This window comes from Odontomachus brunneus, unplaced genomic scaffold (genome assembly GCF_010583005.1).
Source record: "Odontomachus brunneus isolate Ranch 3 - 2012 unplaced genomic scaffold, Obru_v1 Obru_scaffold_160, whole genome shotgun sequence".
NCBI classification, from domain to species: domain Eukaryota; kingdom Metazoa; phylum Arthropoda; class Insecta; order Hymenoptera; family Formicidae; genus Odontomachus; species Odontomachus brunneus.
Genome location: NW_022639610.1, coordinates 746,458 through 768,309, shown reverse-complemented (window position 1 = coordinate 768,309; position 21,852 = coordinate 746,458). Strand labels below are relative to the sequence as shown.

Sequence of the window (21,852 nt, the reverse complement as noted above, 5' to 3'; positions counted from 1 at the left end):
GTGTGTGTGTGTGTGTGTGTGTGTGTGTGTGTGTGTGTGTGTGTGTGTGTGTGTGGTGTGTGTGTTTGTGTAGTGTGTGTGTGTGTGTGTGTATGTGTGTGTGTATAGATATGCAGCAAAAAACTTTACTCGTAATAACTTTCCAATTATATAACGCAAACTCACAGACTCCGTATGACCGCCACAAAGAGGTTTTTATATTGTATTAAACATTTTTCCCGTTTCCATAGATACGGACTAATAGTTTCGAAATGCGATACTATTTTCCAATAAAGTTCGCTAAAACGTTTAAAACAGTAACGGAGAGAGCACTTCCACCTTTCTCTATACCGATAATGTGATATTAGTGAGTCAATGAAAATTTGTCCTCACTAACCTGCTACGTCCCGTTCACAAGGCGTAGATTGGCCGATCGTGTTATTCGCGACGCACACGTACGTCCGAGAATTAGTGACCGAGGTGTCGAGTAGCATGTAGCTTCGTCCGTTTCGCATTTCGGCGACCTGCTCCAGCGTGTCGTTGTCGTTCTTTAAGGACCAAACGAATCCCGTCTCCTTCGGATTGGCGATGGCCGAGCAGACTACGTAATCCTTTCCCTCGAATCGTTCTTTCTCAATGTGGCATTCTGGTTTAACTGTTCGAGAAACGTTAACGATTTCCAATGTTAAATCGCTTCGATGAGCCGAAAAAAATCGCTTTATGATCGGTCTATCGATTAATGATACGATGACAAGAGTAGATCTGATTCTGAGATTGTATTGAACAGACGTTATTATAAGACGTCAAGGACGTATTTTGAACAGATCTGCTTGAATAAGTTCCAAGATGGCAAATAAGGAAAATGTCATGCATTTTCTAGATGTGTGGCACTTTTTAGATGTGAACTGTTCAATTTAAGAATCTCCTTCGGAGACTGTATTCACTCGATTCAAGTCTAAAGATGCAGTGGAACGTACATTGCACATTCATGACCATCGAGATATTCAGGATACCGTGACGATTCGACGCCTCGCAGTAGTAAGTACCGTTACTACGGCGGGGTACTGGCATCTTCAAGTCAAGTACGTGGCCCTCCACGATGGTGTCGTTAGATCCTTCGCGGAACCACCGAAAGTTCGGTTTCGGTCGTGCTTTCGCATCGCATGCGACTGTCTCTGGCATAGTGTCCACTGTCACGTTGATTATCTTCTTCGAGATTGTGATATTCTCCGGCGGGACTTGAAGGAGAAGACAAGTTTTACTCATCTTTTATCTCTGTGAGCTTAAATCATTACGATCAAGTTCATATCGTCGCGCGATGCGGGCGCGATGAAAATGACATTGTTCGTTAATAATTTCGTAACGGTAAGAATGAATCTCTCCGACTGCATTTCACTACTCTTGAATCTTAAGATTCCGTTGCGTCAAACGACTCCTAGCAGACGATTGCAAAATTAATTATTAATGAATCCAAGTTATGAAGGAGGAATTTCTTTTGTAACATCATTCCTTAATTACGTCTTCTTATTAATGCGAACGGAAATCCAAGAATTAAGGCAGCTTAAATAACCTTTATACGTGTGTACACGCGCGACTCTTTTAATACGGAAAACTTTCTCCGATGACTGACGACGAGAACGTCCCGCGTTTCCTCTACACCGATCATTCAAAGTCGCGCAATCAAATATAAGCAGGCGGAGATGTGTCACTGCTAAAAAAGCACAGAATGGAACGTACACTCGACGTGAAAGTGAGTGCTGCTCTCTACACCCGGGCCAATCCCGTTGCTGCTGCTTTTGCAGGTGAATTTGACGTTATCCTCGGCACGGTCGAGATGACCGTTTGGCCAGACCGTCAGATTCCATACGAGAGTCGATTGGATGCTCTCGAAGTCGTTGGTCCTTGGATCAGGCGGATGATAAACGTTCGACACGTAGTACCGATTCGTTTTCGAGAAGTCCATGGGAATGTCATCTCTCAGCCAGGAAATATTGCAGATCGGGGCGCACTCGACCCAACACATGATGCTCACGTTAGGCCAATTGTAGGCAAAACCGCGATACGAGTGCAGCTTCTTAATGAATGTCGGGGCCGCTAATGAGGAGCGACAATTTTTGATTAAGCGTGATGAGATTTGACATTTGATACTTGGGACAGACGTCAGACGCGTCTAGCAAAGGAACACACATGCATTATTCAACGTAGAGTATCAGACGGCAAATCAATACACCATGGCGAATATTTTACTAACAAGATCAAAAGACGAATAAATTGTGTAAAATTGCAACGCGTGGTGTCTCGAAATTCCCGAATTCGTGACTTTAGTCAGAATGCGTGCGTGAGATATATAATGAGCGAATCGATCTGAATTGCCCTCCAACTCTAAAATATCATTATTGGGACTGGCGTCTGAAATGCCGCTGTGCAACTCAGTAATTGCTGGCTGTAGTTTCGGGTGCATTGACATGTGTCGCTCACCAGATACGTCGATAAACGTTGTGGCTGGGTCGCCGTCGCCGGCTTCGTTATAAGCCAGGCATGTGAAATTCGCCTCGGTTTCCAAATTAACCGACTCGATGACGAGGGTGGCGTCGTTCTCGTCTGGAAGTCGGTGCCAGCCGCGCAGCCACTTGAAGCCCGACACCTTCGGTCGTCCGGGATCCAAAACGAAGCAAGTGATGGATAATGGCTGTTTCTTCACTACTTGCTGAGGTTCGTACGATATCGATGCCGGGCCGGGCTTATCTACGGAAATGTTCCGGGGATATAGGATACGAGAGACGGGCGCTCGCTAAATATAATCCGATTAATATAACAAGATGGGATATACACTGTGACTGAACGCGATAGTTTGCATACATATGCAAGATAAAGTCTTCGATCGATAACTTATCGCTGTCGCTCTTGTAATTAGCGTCGAGTATCAATGAGCGCTCTTACGCGACGTTACGACACATTGACGGGTAAAATATCGCAGAAACCTCCGTAACTTACGACGCGGTGCACCGTCACTTTCGAAAATTTCTATCGGCAACTCCGTGCGACTTAATTTTCTTTTTAACAAACATGAACACTTTATATACGCGACGGTGTTATTTCACGTAAAATTCGTCCTCACCGCCGGGAGCCTACTATAAAACGACGGACGTAACAAATTATGACCGTAAACATGATAATCGTATCGGCACTTTTTTCGCCATCACGGCATAGTAAGAGTGAGTGACAGAGAGGACTTACAATAAACTACGACAGGCGTGCTCGGAGAGATTGGTCCCCAGCCGGCCTCGTTCCTCCCCTCGCAGGAGTAGTTGCCGTGAAAGGAACGGCCGACGGCCTCCAACAGTAGCTTGCTAGGGTCGATGTCGCAGAATGTCAACGATTCCTCGGTGGTCGTTGTCATGGCAGTGCTGTTTCTCGCGCAGTCCGGAAGTTCTTTCAATAGATCACCGTCCAAATACCAACGGACGGCTGTCAGCGTCGCCGGATTGCCGGAATCGACGTCGCACGTTAACGAAACGTTCAGACGATCCGCCTCGTTCACAGGTGTTTCCGGATCCATTATTACCTCCACTACTGGTTTGTCTGCGTGATAAAACGGAATATATACGTGCAGGTATAAATCACGCGCGCGAGTTCAACGGTACGGTCGCGCCGAGCTCTCCAACTTTATTCTCGATATAATCGCATAGCTTTCAATAAAGCGCTGTCGTTTTCTAATAAAAAAATGAACTGCTTTACTGGAAAGCTATATCGTGAGAAATAAGATGGGCGAGGTGCTCCTTCGGCGATATATATATAATGATGCTCCTTTTTCGGATTTTAGATTTAATATTACTCGAAGCTTTATGATTCGCGCATCAGAGATCGAGTTGCGATTTTGAATTTTATCGACTGCTTCGTGTTACATAGTCCGCGATCAGCTGCCTGTTATCTGGCGCGCTGTGATACGTACAAAAGACCGAAACTTCCACGACGTCCTCGGAAACGGTTGAGCCGGCGTTGTTTTCCAGGATGCATTTGTAAGAACCCATGTCGCTAGGAGTCGCGTTTTTCACTGTGAGTGTTGTTTGTTCTGTGATTCCGCCGTCGTAATGGTCGTCGTTTAATACTAATTCTTCGTCGTCTCGTAACCTACATTACCCGAGAGAGATCGGGAGAGATAAAATAAAGAAAGTGGCAATTTATTTTCGAAAACCTGAGAGGGAAAAAGAGAGAGAAAGTGTATGTGTGTGTGTGTGTGTGAGGAAAATAAAATGGAAACGTTTCTGTCGCTAATTTATTCTTAATTAATTGGGACAGTGTCGTTTTCTAATTATTTGACGACATTACCGTCACTTTGAGGAGTTAACTTGCATTATTAATTAGACTTATTGGCTCTTCCTTTAATTATTGATTAGATATCAACAGATTCAGTTATTTATTAAGTTAGAGTACATCTATGGTGAAAAGTATTACTCACCATGTTACTTTTATCAGCGAAGCCGGATTTGCCTCGTAGTCGCAGAATATTAAAAAATCGTCTGTTTCGTTAACCGTTAAGTTGCCTGGCTTCATTTTAACTATCGGCGGATCTGCAACAGACAAAATGATAAACGTTAAGTACAGTAGAAACTCGATTTAGACGTAGGTGCAGAGTGAAGAAAGATTTGTGCTAGAGAAAATCAAATGAAACAGAGCAAGAATTAGATGTCTATATAAAATCCAGTTTAAAACAGACAATCTTCATCTCTTCTTGTTGAAGAAACTTATTAAAATAGTTTTTCTCTAGTATGATTCTTCAATTGAGTAAAAAATTAGTTCATAATGTTTGAGTGCTCAAAGTGTCTGACCGCGCAATGAGGGAAACGGATCGCAAAATGTGAATCAACCTTTTCTGAAATCTCTTCTTAACTTTTAATCCATTTTCGTTTTCATGAAGCAAAGAACTTCTTCTATCGTTTTTATACTGAAGTTGTAGCGATCTTTTTATCTTCGCGATCATCTCCTGTTCAAGATGGATAACGCGAAACTTAAATTGAATGTAAAATTCAGATTCGCTTGGGTCACAATATTATGCACTTAACGTGGCCCGGCAGAATGAGGGATATAAAACAAAATTCTCTCGTAAGTACGTAGACGCGAGAGTGGCCTGTCACGATGCTAGAGCCGGAGCGCTGGAAACGTGCCAAACTCGATGTCTGGAGTTTCTCGTTTCCAATCCGTGGATAGTCCTCGTTCTGGCTGCAAAACGAAAGTTTCTCCGCCATTTCGCGCTGTAACTGGAAACATCAGGGGAGATACACAACCCGTCCGTCTTCTTTTTGCGTGTTCCCGCGCACGCGTAATCAAGACCTCGCATCTTGAATAGGAAAAAAGTCACAGCTGCGACATCAGCATTTTGGACGTTGAAGTATCATAAGCGTGCGACGGTCGATATTCCGATAAAGTGACTTTGACGTAATGGCATTGTTGGACTTTAAAGAAGAGTAATTACTTGACATCAATTGCATAATCTGAAAAAATCATTTTCTTTTCTTTTAAATTTCGCCTAATTGGTTTTTCTCTGGTGGTTGAGAGTTTCTTTTTTCATTTTTAAAACATATCGTAATAGATCTGCACGCTAAAAAACATTTTGTATTTATGTGCTGAAATCGGTCCGTGTAGAAATTTTTGTGTTAGGTTTTTCATATACTCGGGTATTAATTTAACATATTATCATTGTGTCATTTTGACTCTTCTGCGTAGAGAGTTTACCATATCTCAGTGTTAAGATAACGCAATTTATATGTAACACGTATATATTCGTAATGAGATATATGTGTAAAGTGTACAGATTAGTTATATTATTTGTTAACATATTTGTCTTATGTTAAATTAACACGCAAATAACGAATAAGTTGTGTTAAATTTAACACTAAATTTTTTGTAGTGTCTACTAGGTACTTGTATTTCCTAATATTTGATGTGATGAAGAGATAAAATGGAATTTTTGTCAAAACTACCAGAACTGTGTTACCAGAAAATCTTGCGGAAAAGTGCAGAAGTACGCTAGCAGTAGTTGTCTCTCTATTTCCGATTCCCTTAAGCACGGTGTATCGACGTTAGTCTGCAGGAGTACGCGACCGGAAAAATCGTATAAACGTTGTGCGATTTGAAAGCTACTCCCTCGAAAGGGCAGCATAAATATTTATCGGACGGCGAAACGATAAATATTCTTGGACCATAAAACTTCTTTCCTCCTACCGTTCCGAAATTTTCAATCGCTTCTTTGAGCAGCTTTCCTTTGATTTCTGTAGCGTAATTCGAAGTCTCTCTCTCTCTCTCTCTCTCTCTCTCTCTCTCTCTCTCTCTCTCTCTCTCTCTCTCTCTCTCTATACTCTCTTTCTGTCTACGAGATCTCCAATTATATCTTCATTTTTATGTTTCTATTAATTTTACGATTTATTTTCGAGACTCTCTTCCTTATTCCGCTCGGCAGGTTGTCGACTTTGACGAGAGATAAGAACAGTCGACAAGACTCGCAGAGACGATAAGAATAAATTTACAATTCCGCGATACACCTTCTGCGTGTTTCTAACGGGTTCATAAAGTTAGTACTTAAAATCGGTTCTATACACTGGGATTATAGCGATTCCGCGTTTTAAGTTTCGTTTTGCGGTAACGGCGAGTGAGTTTTCGGTCTGCTAGGTAACTTCTTCTGATTGTTCGCCGCGAACTTACGTAATTTCCATAACATTATGCTGATGAATGGCGTACGGGTATGCGGAGTTATTTATTTAAAGGATTTACTTTATAAGGGCTAAGTGCATGCAAATGTTAATAACCGCCTTCGCAGTTCGCGCAGATACGCGCAAACGTAGAATATGCTCGCAGAGCGCTATGCAAATATATGTATTTTAGGTTACAACGCAATTTTGTTGTAACAGCCACTGTTACAATGTTATTAACCGTAATCGTAATGATTAAAAATTACATGGACTACAGTTCCTCCGCCATTATTGCCTGCGAAAGACGTAGGACATCAGTACTTGATCTAATTTTCTCATAAAATTATTGTATGTCCACTTGGATCGATTTCCATCTCTTGCGAGGAGGTATTATCTTCTGCATTTTTTATTTCTTTCTTTTACGTGAGCACAAAGAAATCAGAGAAACTGCGTATAGATAGAACACTGTGAAATATTAAAGCGGAAGGCTTGTTGGTGCCAACAATGGGTTAGCTCGCTCGTTACTTCGACCCGTGATACTTACATAACACCTCGATCGTGGTCGTTTCCTTCATTGGTTTCAGATCTTCGGTACGGGTTACCGAATTCTCGGCGTAACATTTGAATGTTTTGCCGTTGTCGTATACTGACGCTGTGAAAGCGAGATAACTTGTCGTCTCTGAAGTACCGTCCTCCTGCGAACAGAGAGTGGTTTTAAGCGGTCGATGGAAATAATGTCGAACTTCGATTATTTATGCCGCTAGTTTTGCTAAGCGCTTCGGCCAAGTATTTAAATTAGAACGGTACTTATGAAAAACGATGGGCATTACTGGGTTGGACGCGCTTATTTCCCAACTAGATCCTTCCGGTCATAATTCTGACCGCCGCTTAAACCGTTCTAATTTGTACGCGACAAGAATTGATATATAATAGCGAGGCATAAATTATAGATTGTGTTTAGAGATACTTTGTGAGAAACTCGCCAAGTTTTCGATAAAAACGGCTTGCCAAATTTTCGGTAAAAACGGTCAGTTTCGAATTACTTTAATGTTTTTAACTGTATGAACTTGACTATTAGATTTCTGTAATATATGTTTTTATATCGTTGACAAGAGAGCGCGTAAAATTTGAAAAATATCAACGTCCAGTGGAAAATAGTACAAGGCTGCAAGCTGTATTCGGAGTTTTATTTAACTTAAATTAGTACGTAATTATCTTTAATTCGTGATAACGTTAATTAAGTTTTGCATATACATATTCTCGTTTCATATCATATTTTCATTGTATTTTATCATATAATTAGCTGTAGCTTTACAAACGTACGAATTTCCAGTTGACTTTTCCTTGTTCGATACAATTTTGGAACTCGATTACAGTGAAATAGCGGCGATGTGGAAACTTGAGACATGCTAAAAAAACAATTGACTCGATATATTTCGATAACGTAACGATGAAAACTCGAATTTCTATCGCGAAAACGCGTTTATTGCATACCATATTTATATATTTTATGTAAAAAATATAAAACTTCGTTTTGCACAGAGATATATTTAATCAGTCAATTTGTTTCAGCTGCTATATTTTTTCCCTTTATACTAAAGTGAAAATTGAAACACAATTTTTAAATTTTTTTCCAGGGAAAATTTAACTAAATACAACATAAAAATTGAAACTTTGCTTGACACAGTTTCTCTAGAGATATCTCCTATGTAGAAAAATGATTTAATTTAGATTATTTAGATTTAATTATTTCGAGGATATTATTTTGTACATATGCGCGCGAGAGATAGAGAATAATTAACGCATATAAATTTTACATATTTTTTTATACTTAAAATTTGCAGAGTGCATGTCAAAGCTGGCCGACATGTTTATTGCATAAAATTTGGTATGACGTAATATGAATTAATAATTAATTATACAATGAAAAGTGAGATGTACGCGTTAATTTAAGTAAAATTTTTGAAAAACCTCTCAGAAATGATAGCCATTTTTGTCTCTACGTTGTCATAGCTCGTATAAAAATTGTACGTAAATAGAGCCAATATATCCCCGGTCAATTCAATTTTAAATCAATCGCAGATCAAATTCTCCTCTTTTATTATCCTTCCAGATAATCTTCCTTATCAACTTATTAATTGATTTTCAGCGAAGCGATTTGTCATTCTGTGTGGCGTCAATCGTTTTACTGAGAAGAAGGGGGAGGGGGGAATCCGTAAAAGCATATTAAAGGAGAACACGAGACGATACTCGCCGGGAAACCTTTGTAAAGCCACCTCGAATTACGCGTTTATAATATCCCGCTTCGCGCGAAAGGGAGTAATCAAGCTCAAAAATGTGATCCGCTTAATCCCGTTATGACGCGACGCTCACATCGGCAGAAATTTGCGGCGTGTAATTGCTTGCCGCTATGTAGATACGAGGTACGCTATCAGGCACTGCGTCGTTAACGGATTTAGTCGCGCCACCCTGCGTCCCAGTAATCAGCCACTTAGTAAACAATGCTAATTATGATATCGCGATCATTGCGGGATTGCAAATGTTAGAAAGATAAATCGATAATCGCGATGACGCGGCCATGTCGGACGATTCAGGTAAATAGCCGATTCGTTAGCTATGCCGACGCGGCGGTTCTTCCTCAAATAGTGTTAATTGACAGCGCATAATGAATCGGATTCGTCGCACGCGTTATCTTACTGTTCCGCACTATCGCGTAATGCTCGTCATGCTGGTAGACTAATTGTATCAGAGATCAGTGTTTGTACATATAAAAGAAAAATTATCACTAGATGTGTATCTGTAATATTACATATTAAAATTGTGAGTTTTATAATGTGAATCGCGTTTGGATAGATTTTCTTTTGTCTCCACGAGATTATTTCTCTATAATTTCGTTGTTTTAAGTATTCTAACGTAACATTCGTGCGTTGGTACGACGAGAGTAAAACGATCGAGATAACCGTGATGGACGTTGCTGTCTCGTCCAATGAGACATTTTTTATGCATAAAGAACTCTTTGTTATCAAGATATCATGCTATTTCATCTACTTTATGATTTTTAACTATGGCGACGTTTATATCTCTTTTCCCTTTCCTTTCTTTTTTACGCTAATTGCATCACGTAGGTATGGGTGGTCCCGTATGCAGTCATTTCGCGTGCACGTGGCTTTATAGCCTCAGATACTTCCGTAATGGATTTATGATAGCTGCGTGACGCCTACGACTTTACATGCATATATACGTATACGTGATAGCGCAACGACGCGATACATATATATGGTAGAGGTCTAATGATTTTTCGATGCCGCCGCCATGCAGCTACTTGCTCGGCTATGAAATTGATTTTTTACAAGGCGAGAACAAAACAGTGCCACGTGACTCGAGGGTAAATCACAGTTTCTTGACGTTTTCTCTCGGAAACTATTTCATTTCGTCTCGTTTCATTTCATCTCGTTTCACTTGAGTTTTAAGGATTATCGACCGCTTTGGTAATATTCAAAAAATGATCAACTAGATTGTGAAATGTAATATTTTCGCGAGTTTATTAATTATAATTTTGAAAATTTTTGAAAAATACCCTCTGTTTAATGTGAAAGGATTTACTTCTATCAGACTTTTTATTTTTTAATTTTCGCCAACATTTTTCTATCGCGTGCTTTCGCGCCAGCAGCTTTTATGGAGTAGAGAGACATTGTTCGTCTATTTCAGCCGCGCGAAACAATGGAAGGATAAATCGCGGGTAATGTGGTCTTTTTACACGCGAAATCCCGGTTTTAAACAAAGCTAAATCGTAGCTAATAAAAACTGGATATACTCCGAGAAGAAGCTTCGAGAGGTGCATCGATCGGCCCTAAATCGTCCACGTTGCTGGATTCTAAATTCGATTCGACTCCACCACTTTTCCTGCGAGCTAGCGAGCGAGCAAAAATTTGTTGCCTCGCAAAACGTTCAATGGGAATTAAAATGTACGACAGGTGCTGTATCGATCGATTTAGAATTTCCCGGAACGCTGTAGTTTCGTGAGTTACTGCGGCAACTTGCGAGTCTGTATGCTCTCATCTCAAGTAAGTAACCGAATTAAAACTTTCGCGAAGCGCTATTCATTGTCGCGTGCCACCTAGCATGCTCCTCCTGTACATTTATTTTGATGCAAACGACAGTAATGCCGGCGCGAAATTCAACGCTCCGTGAAGAACGCATATTGGGAGAGCACTGTACAGAGTGTCCGGTAATGGGCGTATTCAGCGGACGGGGAAATACCCCTTTCGCTTAGAACTGAAATCATCTTTCTCTTCGCCGCGATAGCAGAAGATATTAACTGTTTTTCGAAGTTTTAACTATAAGGCACTTTGGCAACTGCGCCACAAAGTACTGTTAAGGTAAAATCCACCCGATATTACGGTCTAACGTCCTTCTTAAGGAGCAAAACTATTTTATATACTTCCTTTTCTCTGCCAGTAAGAATATTGTCACGTGTATTTAGTTAAGACTTACGTCTGTGTTACCAATATTTGTCAGCAACTTGCTGCGTGCAAAAATGCGCCCTATTCAATGACTTTGCATGAGAAATAAATAAGCGATCTAATATGTAAATAATATTACGACCATGATTACATGGTCATATAGACACGGACAAATAGTTATTCCAATGGCGATAAGGAAATTAGCCGCGAACTAGGGCGGAAGAAATGGCTTCACCTGCGCTAGACGTAAATACAATATCGCGGCGTTTACTCACGTTTTCGTGTACTTTCGTCCTAAACATCTCGAGTCTTTCGTTGTTTTTGCTCAAGAATTGCGTTCCGTTTTGCCAGGTCACGTTGGCGGGGGGCCGAGCTGCACGTACCGTGCACTGCAATAAGATCTTGGTGCCCTGCACGACATGCCCAACCACTCCGTCTAAGTCCATCTTCAGCGGGCGTACTGTAAAGATAATAGCATCGTAAGAAAACCGTGATATTATCCGGCTATTAGCCGCGATGCGGCAATTAAAATTGATGTTTCTATAAATATTTACGTAGCACTCAGCTCGGTCTTGTTTAAGTGGATGGTCGCGCAAAATGTCTATCTCGAAATGAAAAAGAGAACAAGGAATATTAAACGTCCAATTAAATATATAATTTTGTATTCGAATAATATATTTTTAAATCACACTATGTATATAGAAAGGAGAATGTTAAAAATAGACCATTTTGGTCTATTTCCATCAATGGAATTTTAATTAATTATCGGCAACTGTTTGTAAGAGAAAAACGAAAAAATCAGGGAAAGATGAAGAGGGGAAGGGAGGGTTAGTCGTACATGCATACTCATCACTCTCGTTCGCATAAACATACATTTAATTGTCTATAATTTCCTATATATCTCTACGATACATATATATCACATGTGAATCACAAGATTAAATTTTCAACATTTACTATTTACCTATATATAAATGTGCAATTGATTTTATTTTAAAGTCATATGAAAGATATAAAGCGTAAAAAACACTTCATGTGACTCTTTCAATAATCAATAATAAATCCTGATTTTCATAAGTTTCCACGGACCTGACGGATAAATAATTTTCTAATAAATAATTTTTAGAAAGGTTTAGAAACAATTACCAGTGATTAGTTAAGGTTCCGTCAGTGGGTGGAAAATAGTTTATTTTTAACATTCTCCCTTGTTATATTATTATAATAAAAATCGTGGGTTTTTATTTTCATCATTTTTCGATTCTTCTATATTTTTATCTTGTCCTTTAATGGCGATATCGCGGCAAGAAGGAAAGAATATTTTTACATTGTCATATCGGGGTGACGTTGAAGGTTAATTGTCATGCGCGATTATGTATATTAAAGCAATAACCATCGATGTACTATGCTTTAATATCCGCGCACTTTTCGCGCCAACGATATAGCAGCAGCGACTTTTATAATTTGAACAAATTTTATATTAAACGAGAGAAACAGTTTACTTCACTTTTCTAATCTGATTGATTATTAGTTAGGTTTAATTTCTGGCAGTCACACATGTATATGCATACTCGCATGCGTATTTATGTTTGTGTTTGATAAACATTTAATGTTTGTCATTGAATATATATGACAATTGAATTGTGCAATTTGAATTTAATATATTAATGACTATTACAGTACAAACTATTGTTACATCCCTCGTCACGATCTAATTGGTACATACACGAACTCAGAATAGGTTCTCGGCGGGAGAGAATGATACGAGGACAACGGTAAAAAAAGAGTACCCTATTCAACACTATCTACTATCTCTTTATATCCTCCCGTTCATCCTCACAACTGCCGAGCCTTAAACACCATTTGGGTACGTAAACGGCCGTGATTTTTGAACACTGGCGATCGTATCCTACAACGTTCATGGCAGCCCTTTGTGCACCTCAGTAAAGCCGCCAAGTACGGCGCATTTCTGTAGCCGTCTACCCGATGCTAGACGTGCTGCCATTTCTGTGTGCCGTCTGGGTACACAGAATAGAGCCGCCCATAGTCAGTCGCAGACGTCATGTAATGATGATTGTGCGATATCTGAGCTTCTCATGGCGCCGCATGGACATTAGGTTTCGTATGTGTAATCCGGGTGGCAGAGCCGACGCACGATTGAATGTATGCGCGAGATGCACGAAATGTCAATGTCGACAGTTTCATATCGCCTCTGACGTTTTCTGACGTGAGACGGAGTTATGGTCGTGAGCGCGCACGGTTGTGCTGGAAAGTATGGCAGTACCGAGAGCGGATCTCTCTCCGTGTACACAATCCTTTGCCCGGGAATCGTACGGTAGGATAACTGTTGCTATGACGGTGTTGCACGTGAAATTTCGCGCACACGTTGAAAATTACGAGGATCGTGTTGTTTGAGCGGTTTTAAGCAGAAATATATCTCAATTTGAGCCTGTATAACTCCGTATAGCTATTATTCCAAATTATGCGCTACAGATTATTTTGCGGCGCAATGGTAACTTTAATAATAGCATCGTGATCGTACACTTGCGTGCGTTAACTCGCTCTCGGGACACTGTGTATATCGACATTGTAGCAGAGATGTCGATGGCACGGATCGACAACTTTTCAATGCTTATATCGCCGGCCTTGTTCTGAAATTCACGGTTAATGGAATATTCGAAAACTGTCATTTCGCACGCGCGCGCACGCGGTATCGTTAAATCGATCCGGAAGTTCCTCTACGGGGACATAAGCCCCACGATAAAAACGGCCTATAGGAGCGTGTTAAACGGCGACGGTATATCCGTGGATGCACATGTAGATATATCCATTAGCGCCGATGGATTTCGGGTAACGGGCCGTCACGTACATCACCGTGTACCGTGAGATTCACGATCGAGTTTCCCCCGAGCTATTACACGTATCTCCGGATTTTTGCACGGACATTATCAGAAATTTAGCTAGACTCCTCGTTAAAACGCTCGACGGAGCAGTCTAGTTTCTCAGTTGGATAATTTCAAGCATTATCGCATTAATTACGCACATATCTATATGTACGTGTCAGTTTGTATGCCAAAAGATTTTAGTTATAGAACCTTCAGCGAATATACAGTGTTTTGTAAAGCTTTCACTGAGAACAGATATATTCTTTTTTCATATATTCTTATTCAACTATTTTTGACAAAAAATCGATTTGACCTCGCTATATATATTTTTTACATTTTAAAATTGCACTTTTCCCCCTAAGAATCGACGTCCTTAACGTCGATACGTAACTGTTGTGTGTTTCAGTGGACTGATCGTTGATGGTTCTCGTGAAGGTATTCAGAAAACATCGACCGATAATTCACCGGCAAAACTCGGTGAGCGGTGCTCAATACAAGAAGAATACGAAAAGAAAGGGCGCGGAGTCGGAATAGAGAGCGAATGGCGAATCTAATATCGGGAATTGCATTTGCCTTCAATTGCTCCAACTGCACTTCCCTACCTGATGGCACTGGTGGGTGCAGAGAAAGAGGGAGAGGGACTGGCGTGGAGGAAAGAGGACGGTGACAGAGGTGCGGAGAAAAAGGTAAAAAGTCGCATCTCCTTTGCGCAAATAGTTTTTTCGTCGGGAAATGTGCTGACGCTTTTGATCCTGGAACAAATCTGTTCGCCGACGTTTACTTTTAATCCATACGGATGATAGCGGATTGCATTATCGGACGCGTTTTATCGCACCTAACAATGCTTTTCAAAGGTATGACGTGGATGCATTGTTCGGCGTGTGATGGTGTAACTTGTTTCTACGAAAATTCGTGAGTGAACTGTCTTCTTGTTCACTCTTCTTTGCGTTTGGCACAGGAGAGAGAAAGAGGGGGGGGGGAGGGGGAGAGAGAAAGTAATTCGTCATTCATCACTTTACTTAACTGTCAATTCACAGTTAGTTGATTTAAGCTGGTTGACGAAGCAAGCTTAACTTTCGTGCGCAATACTGTATGAAATGTGGTAAACCATGAAATGGGGCATGAAATGGGGTAAACGACAATGGAGAGAATAAATCTATGAAAACTTGATGGATCTCCAATAGTTTTGATAATCTTTAGAAGCTTAATATTTCTGTTCAAGTAACGCAATTAAGAGCAGGTTCTGTGAACTGTTCCAGTTGTAACAATGTCGTAGAGATACTGCAATAATATAAAAGAGACAGAGACGTCCTTGCGTTTTGCGGGAAGTTTTTACGGGACGCTAATTGTCTTTTTCCGGATAGCTCTAAAACTCGAAAGACACGAGATATTTTCTAACGACGGTCCGGATGCGTACGCGCGCGTACACACTTCAAGTACAAGATTAGTTGTCTGAGAAATATCAAAGAAAGAAAGAGAGAGAGAATTATTTCTAGATATTCACCATTCAACCATTTTCCTCTTCGGCCGAAAATTTCTGAGAGTTCGCAACCCGGTAAGCCGACCGCGAGACTTTTTAAGTCTGTAGCCGATGGCAATGCGATTTCCTGGTTTTGTTTGCCTATAAGAAGCGCACCGCCTGAAAACTCCGTCAGGTGCCTGCTCGCGAGTTCTCGTCACTCCGCAACCTTGCTTCCACGACTTTCAACGAGCAGCTGCGGGGCCGTGAGATTTTCGCAGATATCCCACGGGCATTCGCGACATTTCCACTTTAAATTCACCGCGAGTCGTTAAGAACGGTTCACCGGAAGTTTATATTTATATTTTCCATATCGAACTGACCACGTGCGTGCATGTTCGCGCACACGTTCGCATTGAAGAATTCCAAATTGGGCTTCGTGTTGAAATTCGACGAGGCGACTGTTGTTTCCTTTCATTCTTGTTGTTATTTCAGTTTTGTGTGTTCTATCGACAGTCCGTCTGGTTTTTATCGTGACAAGCCATTTTTCACAACGGGGAAGATTAAATCGATTCTTTTAGACGCGTTACTGAAAGCATTAGTCGATATATTGTGGTTTATGATATATATATATATATATATATATATATACACTCTGTAAAAGTATGGTTAATAGAAGTAACGAAATTTTCAGCAGAGAATGTAGCAAGTTTCGATGAAATGGGGCAATCTAGAAGTACGTATATCTATATATAGCCGGTGAAATACTATATTGGAAAATAGCTTGGGAGCACTCGACTGTCGGTCTTTTTATCTTCTCTTTGGCAAAATAAAAATAGGTTTATAAAATAAAATCCGTTACTGTTAAGTATTGCGTGTGGCGTATGATTAACGTTTGACCCATAATTTATGTCTTTATCTCGACGAGAGATTGAGGCCTTGTGCGAGACTGTTTTGATATCGTTACGTTTTTCTACTAGTAAATAATATTCTACTACAAATAATATATTATTAACCTTTCTTAAAATTACATTTTGAAGCAGTTGAAAAGAACACGCAACAATTTCTCAGTTTAATGTCTGTCTAGCAATCTTACATGCCATTGTGTTTTCCTCTTAATCGCAACAGCGAATTGGGCGAGTAACGAGACTGACGCTATCTTATGATCTGATGACATAAATTATTGCATGATTTACTTATTGGAACTAAATCATTTTTATCGTGATGTTTATATCACCGCAACCCGATTGTAATCGTCGAGAGCTAAAAGTAGCGACAAAAACTCTCACAGCTTTATCCGCATTCGTGTATTATTACAGTACGAATTACACACAGTAGAGACATTAAAAGTCCACGTTTGTAAGAAATTAATTTCCATTCTGGTAATATCACGATGTCATATCAATTAAACATAATTACTGCCTGAGTATCAATAAATGTATGATTCGTTTGTGAGAGATTAACGCAGTAATTTAGCAAATTTATTAACCGACGTGCATCCATACGATAGCAAGGAAATTAATCTCGACTTCAAAGTTAATAACGTCCATTTTATTCGGCATGCGCCGAGAATTACGCGTAATCGAATATTTGTACAATATCGCGATGATATTATGCGGTAATACAACACGTGCGATGATTGACCACCGTTACTAAATTTCTAATCGCAACGGAGAAAGAGAGAAAGAGAAAGGAAGACGGGGGAAGAGTGAGAGAGAGAGAGAGAGATAGGAGCTAATACACGTTAATATATCAGCGATCTTATGCATCCCTGCGTACGCAAGGGAATCTCTTTTCGCGAAAGTGATGGACATTTAATTATTTACAACATAGAAAATTTACGCGCGGATTCGCAATTGTGCGCTTAACTAACGGATACTGCAACCCGGTATGTTATAATTACAAGTACCATCGTAATAACACGTGTATTTTGCTAGGCGAATTCGTATACAGCGAATGCATGGAGGTGATAAAGAAACGATTAAATTCCTGAATATTTTAGCCTCGTTTTAGCCACGGTGGCGTTGCGGTGGGATGGGGGAAAAATCGCGTTTTTCTTACTTAGACGGTGTAGTTTGCTTGCGCGTCGTTAAAATTATAGAGGAGCACGTAGTCTACCGCGGATACATCGTTTAGTAAGTTGAGTAATTTATGGGCCGCCGCAGTTTTAAATGCAACGGCAGTGAGCGGGTTATTAAAACTGCTTGCCATTTATATGAAAACGGCATATCTCGGCGAAGCAGAGGGTATTTTCTAAATTACATATACGCGGTACAGTTAATAGGAGAATTGCACGAATGTATCGCCGTGATCTTGATATATCGGAGCGTCGACCATACGTTGCGATAATTCGACGTAATGTGCGGTATAATTTATGCAATTAAATTAAGTGTGTTTTCTCTGGCCGAGTAATTAACAATGCATGTGATGCATATTTTGCTTCATTTATAAACATTAGTTCGACGCTTCACGAGGCAACACAATGTAAAACTTTATAGTTACCCGGGTCGCGTATAAGAAATGCACAAGAGTACTTTACATACTCCTGTATAAGTTTCTTTTTTTCTTTTTTTTTTTTAACCACAGCAAGAGTTTGAGAAATTGTGCTCTGAATAATCGATTCGCCGACGCCTTCACCTTATTTCAGCCTGTTTAACGCGTACGAAAAAATGTACTTCGGAACTCTACTACCGCGGCGATAATGAACACGCGGTGAAATTATACGACCTACATTACACGTTATGGTTACACGTTACACACATTCCGCGCTATAGTACAATCTGAATTAGCTCTATCCGATGTGCGCGTGTAAAAAAGACTGGATACACAACATATAAAATTCCACAGGGAAGTTTAGAAATATGTTCTGCCGGTTTTCCGTAAAAATTCGGTGGAAGAGTGGTTTATGACTGGTACACGGTTCTGTTCGCGTGCAGGAATTCAAATCCGAGATGTAAACCACTTTCCCGCATCAAATCGAATTTCGTGTACTCTCGCTTTACACGAGCCTCTTCAAAAGCACGAAGTCTGCACTCACATACCTCTTTGCGCGAATTTCACATTTAAGCGCGGAGCCATCCTTCAAAGCGAATTCCGAACTTCGTGTCCGTGGATCGGCAGAATTGCATTATTGTGCGATAAAATATGGATGGCCATATGCGATCCAACGCGTCTTCCTGTTTTATTGCCTTCGTCAAGCTATATTTCTTACGGGGTTAATCCCGCGACGAGATGCAAATGAGCAAACGCTCGCGCGAAACTGCGAAATAACTCGCGAAGTCGGATAATGTCGCAGTATGCTGTATGAGTAACATTAGAACAAAACCTCCGCTTTAAGTACACTATTATGTTCTACGGGATGAAATGGTCGCTTGACATGTCTGAATTTCGTGTCTCGGGAGCGTTTAATAGTGCACGCACGTCCGCGGACGAAGTATACCTATTCCATTTCATAATATATAAGCATAATATATACACGTATATTAAATTAATTTCACACAGACGTACACGACCTCGTATTAATGAATTTAAGTTACCATGCGATATAATGCGCTTTATCAAAAATGCTTGAGAAAATGGGAAATATATCAGATATTTACATACGTTATGTGCATATGTTTAATATTAAGAACTTTAAACAATCACTCAATAGCTTACGTAAATAAATAATGATTGTTAGTTACTAGCTAGTTTTTATTGAATGTTAAAGTTGAACATTCATTATTATCAAAATTCTATATTGTTGAAATTTAAAATTATACATATATTTATACAGATATATTTTTATATAATTTGACGTGTTTAATTATCCAGACATAATATTTAATATTTGTGACATCGAATTAAAACTCTTGTTCGGAAACATCTCTGGCGTTGTATAATTATGAAAGTTTATGAAGAATATTTCTTTTTCTATCTCTTTTTTTATAATTTATTCTGAATTTTCCACGACCTGCTATGTAATCTTTTTGATATAATTTTTTTTTAAAGTATTGAATAACCGGTTGTCATCGACATTTTCGTTTATTTTGCGACACAAGTAACTCGACAATCAAGCCTTCAATTCCTATTAGATTAAAATCCATCTATAACTGAGAAACAAAATTTCGTTTTTTCTTCACACCTTTGAAGTACGACTCGTCTGAAACTCTTTAATCTTTCGAGCTGCATAACCCGCTCGAGATCTTGGTAGGAGACGTTAATTGACTTCGAAACTTAAGCTACTTTATATTCTGCAGCAAATACACTTGGCACAAAAATTCTCCTCGTTTCCGCTACGTTGATCTAGCGGTCTTTGGTCGTAGTACTATTCATATTCATACCCCGACGGTGAGTTTACCCGATGTACCCATTTGTTTTGATTTAATGAATAAACGATACCCGTCGGAATTGTTGAAAATTTAGGTCCAAGTATCCACATTCGTTCATCCTATTACTATGTTCATATTGAGTTTGTATCGATGATTATCGCATTGCGTATATTGTACACAAATTATTCTATGTTATTGAAATTGTGGGACAATCCGGCGTACTATTATCCACCGGTAATCGATGTCGTATTCAATAACAAATCCATATATAGATGATAGGGAATCAGGAAATATTTTAGTACTGATATATGTATATCTTATGTAGATGAAAAATTTCATTTTAGGGCAATTAGTATGAATATCAAGAATAATTCAGACTCGGTTTAAATAATGTAAGTGACAATTTTCCAGTGATAATGGTAAATGAAAGAAATAACATTTGTTACAAATTTAGTAAAGCATTAAAAAACGTTGCACATTAGTATATTAAAATACAATAAGATACAGCACCTGCCTCTGTGTGTATTTATAAAAGTCAATAAATAGTGAACACACATGAATGGGAATCGAGAATTTCAGATATAACCTCGTGCATATGTTATGAATGCTATTTCACGGTGAGAGGAGTATCTTGCGTTATTCTTGAAAAGATGTGTATACTCACCATGTACGTCTGGTTTAATATCAACTGTGAGTGGTTCCACGAGAGCAATATTGTTGACTTTACACGTGAACGTTGCACCTAACTCTTTCCGTGTAATTTGCATCTCTAGCAAACTACTGTTAGTGCCTATCCCAGTATCAGCGATGGTCGACGAACTCGTCGCTGTAATGAAACAGTTTCTATTTCTCGACGTATACACGTTGAACATACGATTCTAGTTACGCGTTGTGAAAAGCGTCGCATAAGTTTCGAGAACGCAACATACATCGAAATACATGTATGTACGCATACAGCGATGAATTGCGAGAGCGTTTAATCAGTCATTTTCCAGAAGATTCATGTAGAACTAATACCTTTTTAACAATTAAATGAAAAATGAGAAATTCCCTTAATAATTCGGTATCATTATCTACTAACTGATTAATGAAGAACGCGTCAAGTATTTCCTTGCCTTTCAGCAGTCACGCTTGAATAATGGTTTAGTGGTAACGATCCTTCTACATTTTAATTCACACCGCAATTCCAGCAAAGCGTGGAAATAAAATTATACATTTGCGACGTTCATTTATCTTCAACTAGGATATTATGTATGAAATAAAGTTTCGTATGCTGAAGCTTGCGAGCAGAGAGTATTGAAGTACATTATGTTCATGTATTCAGCAATTGTTTGCATCTCCCAGAGCTCAAATTAATATCATTTATTGCTTTCGTCGAAGACAATAAACTTTGACTCTACGGAAAGGCAAGATATTATTTCAATAAGAAAAAGAAAAAAGAAAAGGTTTCCAAGCCAGGTCATATGTTTCATATAACCGGTCTCAATATTGAGATATCAGGTTGGTTATAAGTATATAAAGGTACCCATATCGTATAAGTATATTTGTCGTAAAGAGAAAATCTCGAAATGCGATGCACGAGTTGCCAAAGTGGCAGTAAGTTGTTAGTAGTAACGAGCAACATTGATCAAAGAGGGGAGAACCGTGTTTCATTTATATCTTTTTCGAAATTCCCTTAAAGACACGCATAACGATACGAACTGATACGCTGCTCTGTCGCTTTCGGCCAAGTCACGATATATTGCAAATCTTACCTTCGAGTAGTTGGTCACCTTTAAACCACTCGACCGTGGGTATAGGTTTGCCTTCACCGCTCTCGCAATACAAGGATATCGTCGAACCCTCGTTTATAGGTCCTAAAGTAGCACCGGTGCTCAGAGTGTTCTTTGAATTTTCATCGATGACACGTATGTACGCCGGTTGCACTGTAACATACATAAATACATTCATATTGAAAATTGTTCCTTTCTGCGAAATATTCCCGTTTGGTTTTCGTCGTTTTGAATATCGCACGAATTTCTAAAATATTTTTTCAGCGTTTCTCTCTCTCTCTCTCTCTCTCTCTGTCGTGTG

General features: G+C 39.5%; 2 protein-coding genes across 7 annotated transcripts in view; one reads left to right on the top strand and one right to left on the bottom strand.

Annotated features, from left to right (window-relative positions):
• The window catches only part of LOC116850913 (hemicentin-1), a 178,318-nt gene that overhangs the window by 25,318 nt on the left and 131,148 nt on the right, over positions 1 to 21,852 (bottom strand). For both annotated transcript variants that reach the window (XM_032829742.1, XM_032829743.1), the window contains 11 exons: positions 21,534 to 21,704; positions 20,444 to 20,605; positions 11,404 to 11,588; positions 7,210 to 7,360; positions 4,439 to 4,550; positions 3,932 to 4,110; positions 3,217 to 3,561; positions 2,458 to 2,724; positions 1,717 to 2,073; positions 957 to 1,217; positions 377 to 634 (listed from right to left, as the gene is read on the bottom strand). In XM_032829742.1, coding sequence (XP_032685633.1) covers positions 377 to 634; positions 957 to 1,217; positions 1,717 to 2,073; positions 2,458 to 2,724; positions 3,217 to 3,561; positions 3,932 to 4,110; positions 4,439 to 4,550; positions 7,210 to 7,360; positions 11,404 to 11,588; positions 20,444 to 20,605; positions 21,534 to 21,704 — 2,448 coding nt within the window. The remainder of the gene's footprint in view (positions 1 to 376; positions 635 to 956; positions 1,218 to 1,716; positions 2,074 to 2,457; positions 2,725 to 3,216; positions 3,562 to 3,931; positions 4,111 to 4,438; positions 4,551 to 7,209; positions 7,361 to 11,403; positions 11,589 to 20,443; positions 20,606 to 21,533; positions 21,705 to 21,852) is intronic.
• Positions 13,201 to 21,852, top strand: part of LOC116850916 (neuropeptide CCHamide-1 receptor-like) — a 244,077-nt gene continuing 235,425 nt past the window's right edge. For 2 of the 5 annotated variants that reach the window (XM_032829751.1, XM_032829750.1), the window contains exon 1: positions 13,960 to 14,696. The gene's annotated coding sequence lies outside the window, so the exon portion shown is untranslated. Of the gene's footprint in view, positions 13,461 to 13,959; positions 14,697 to 21,852 lie in introns of those variants that run through there. The other 3 variants (XM_032829752.1, XM_032829759.1, XM_032829762.1) reach the window with 3 other exon arrangements.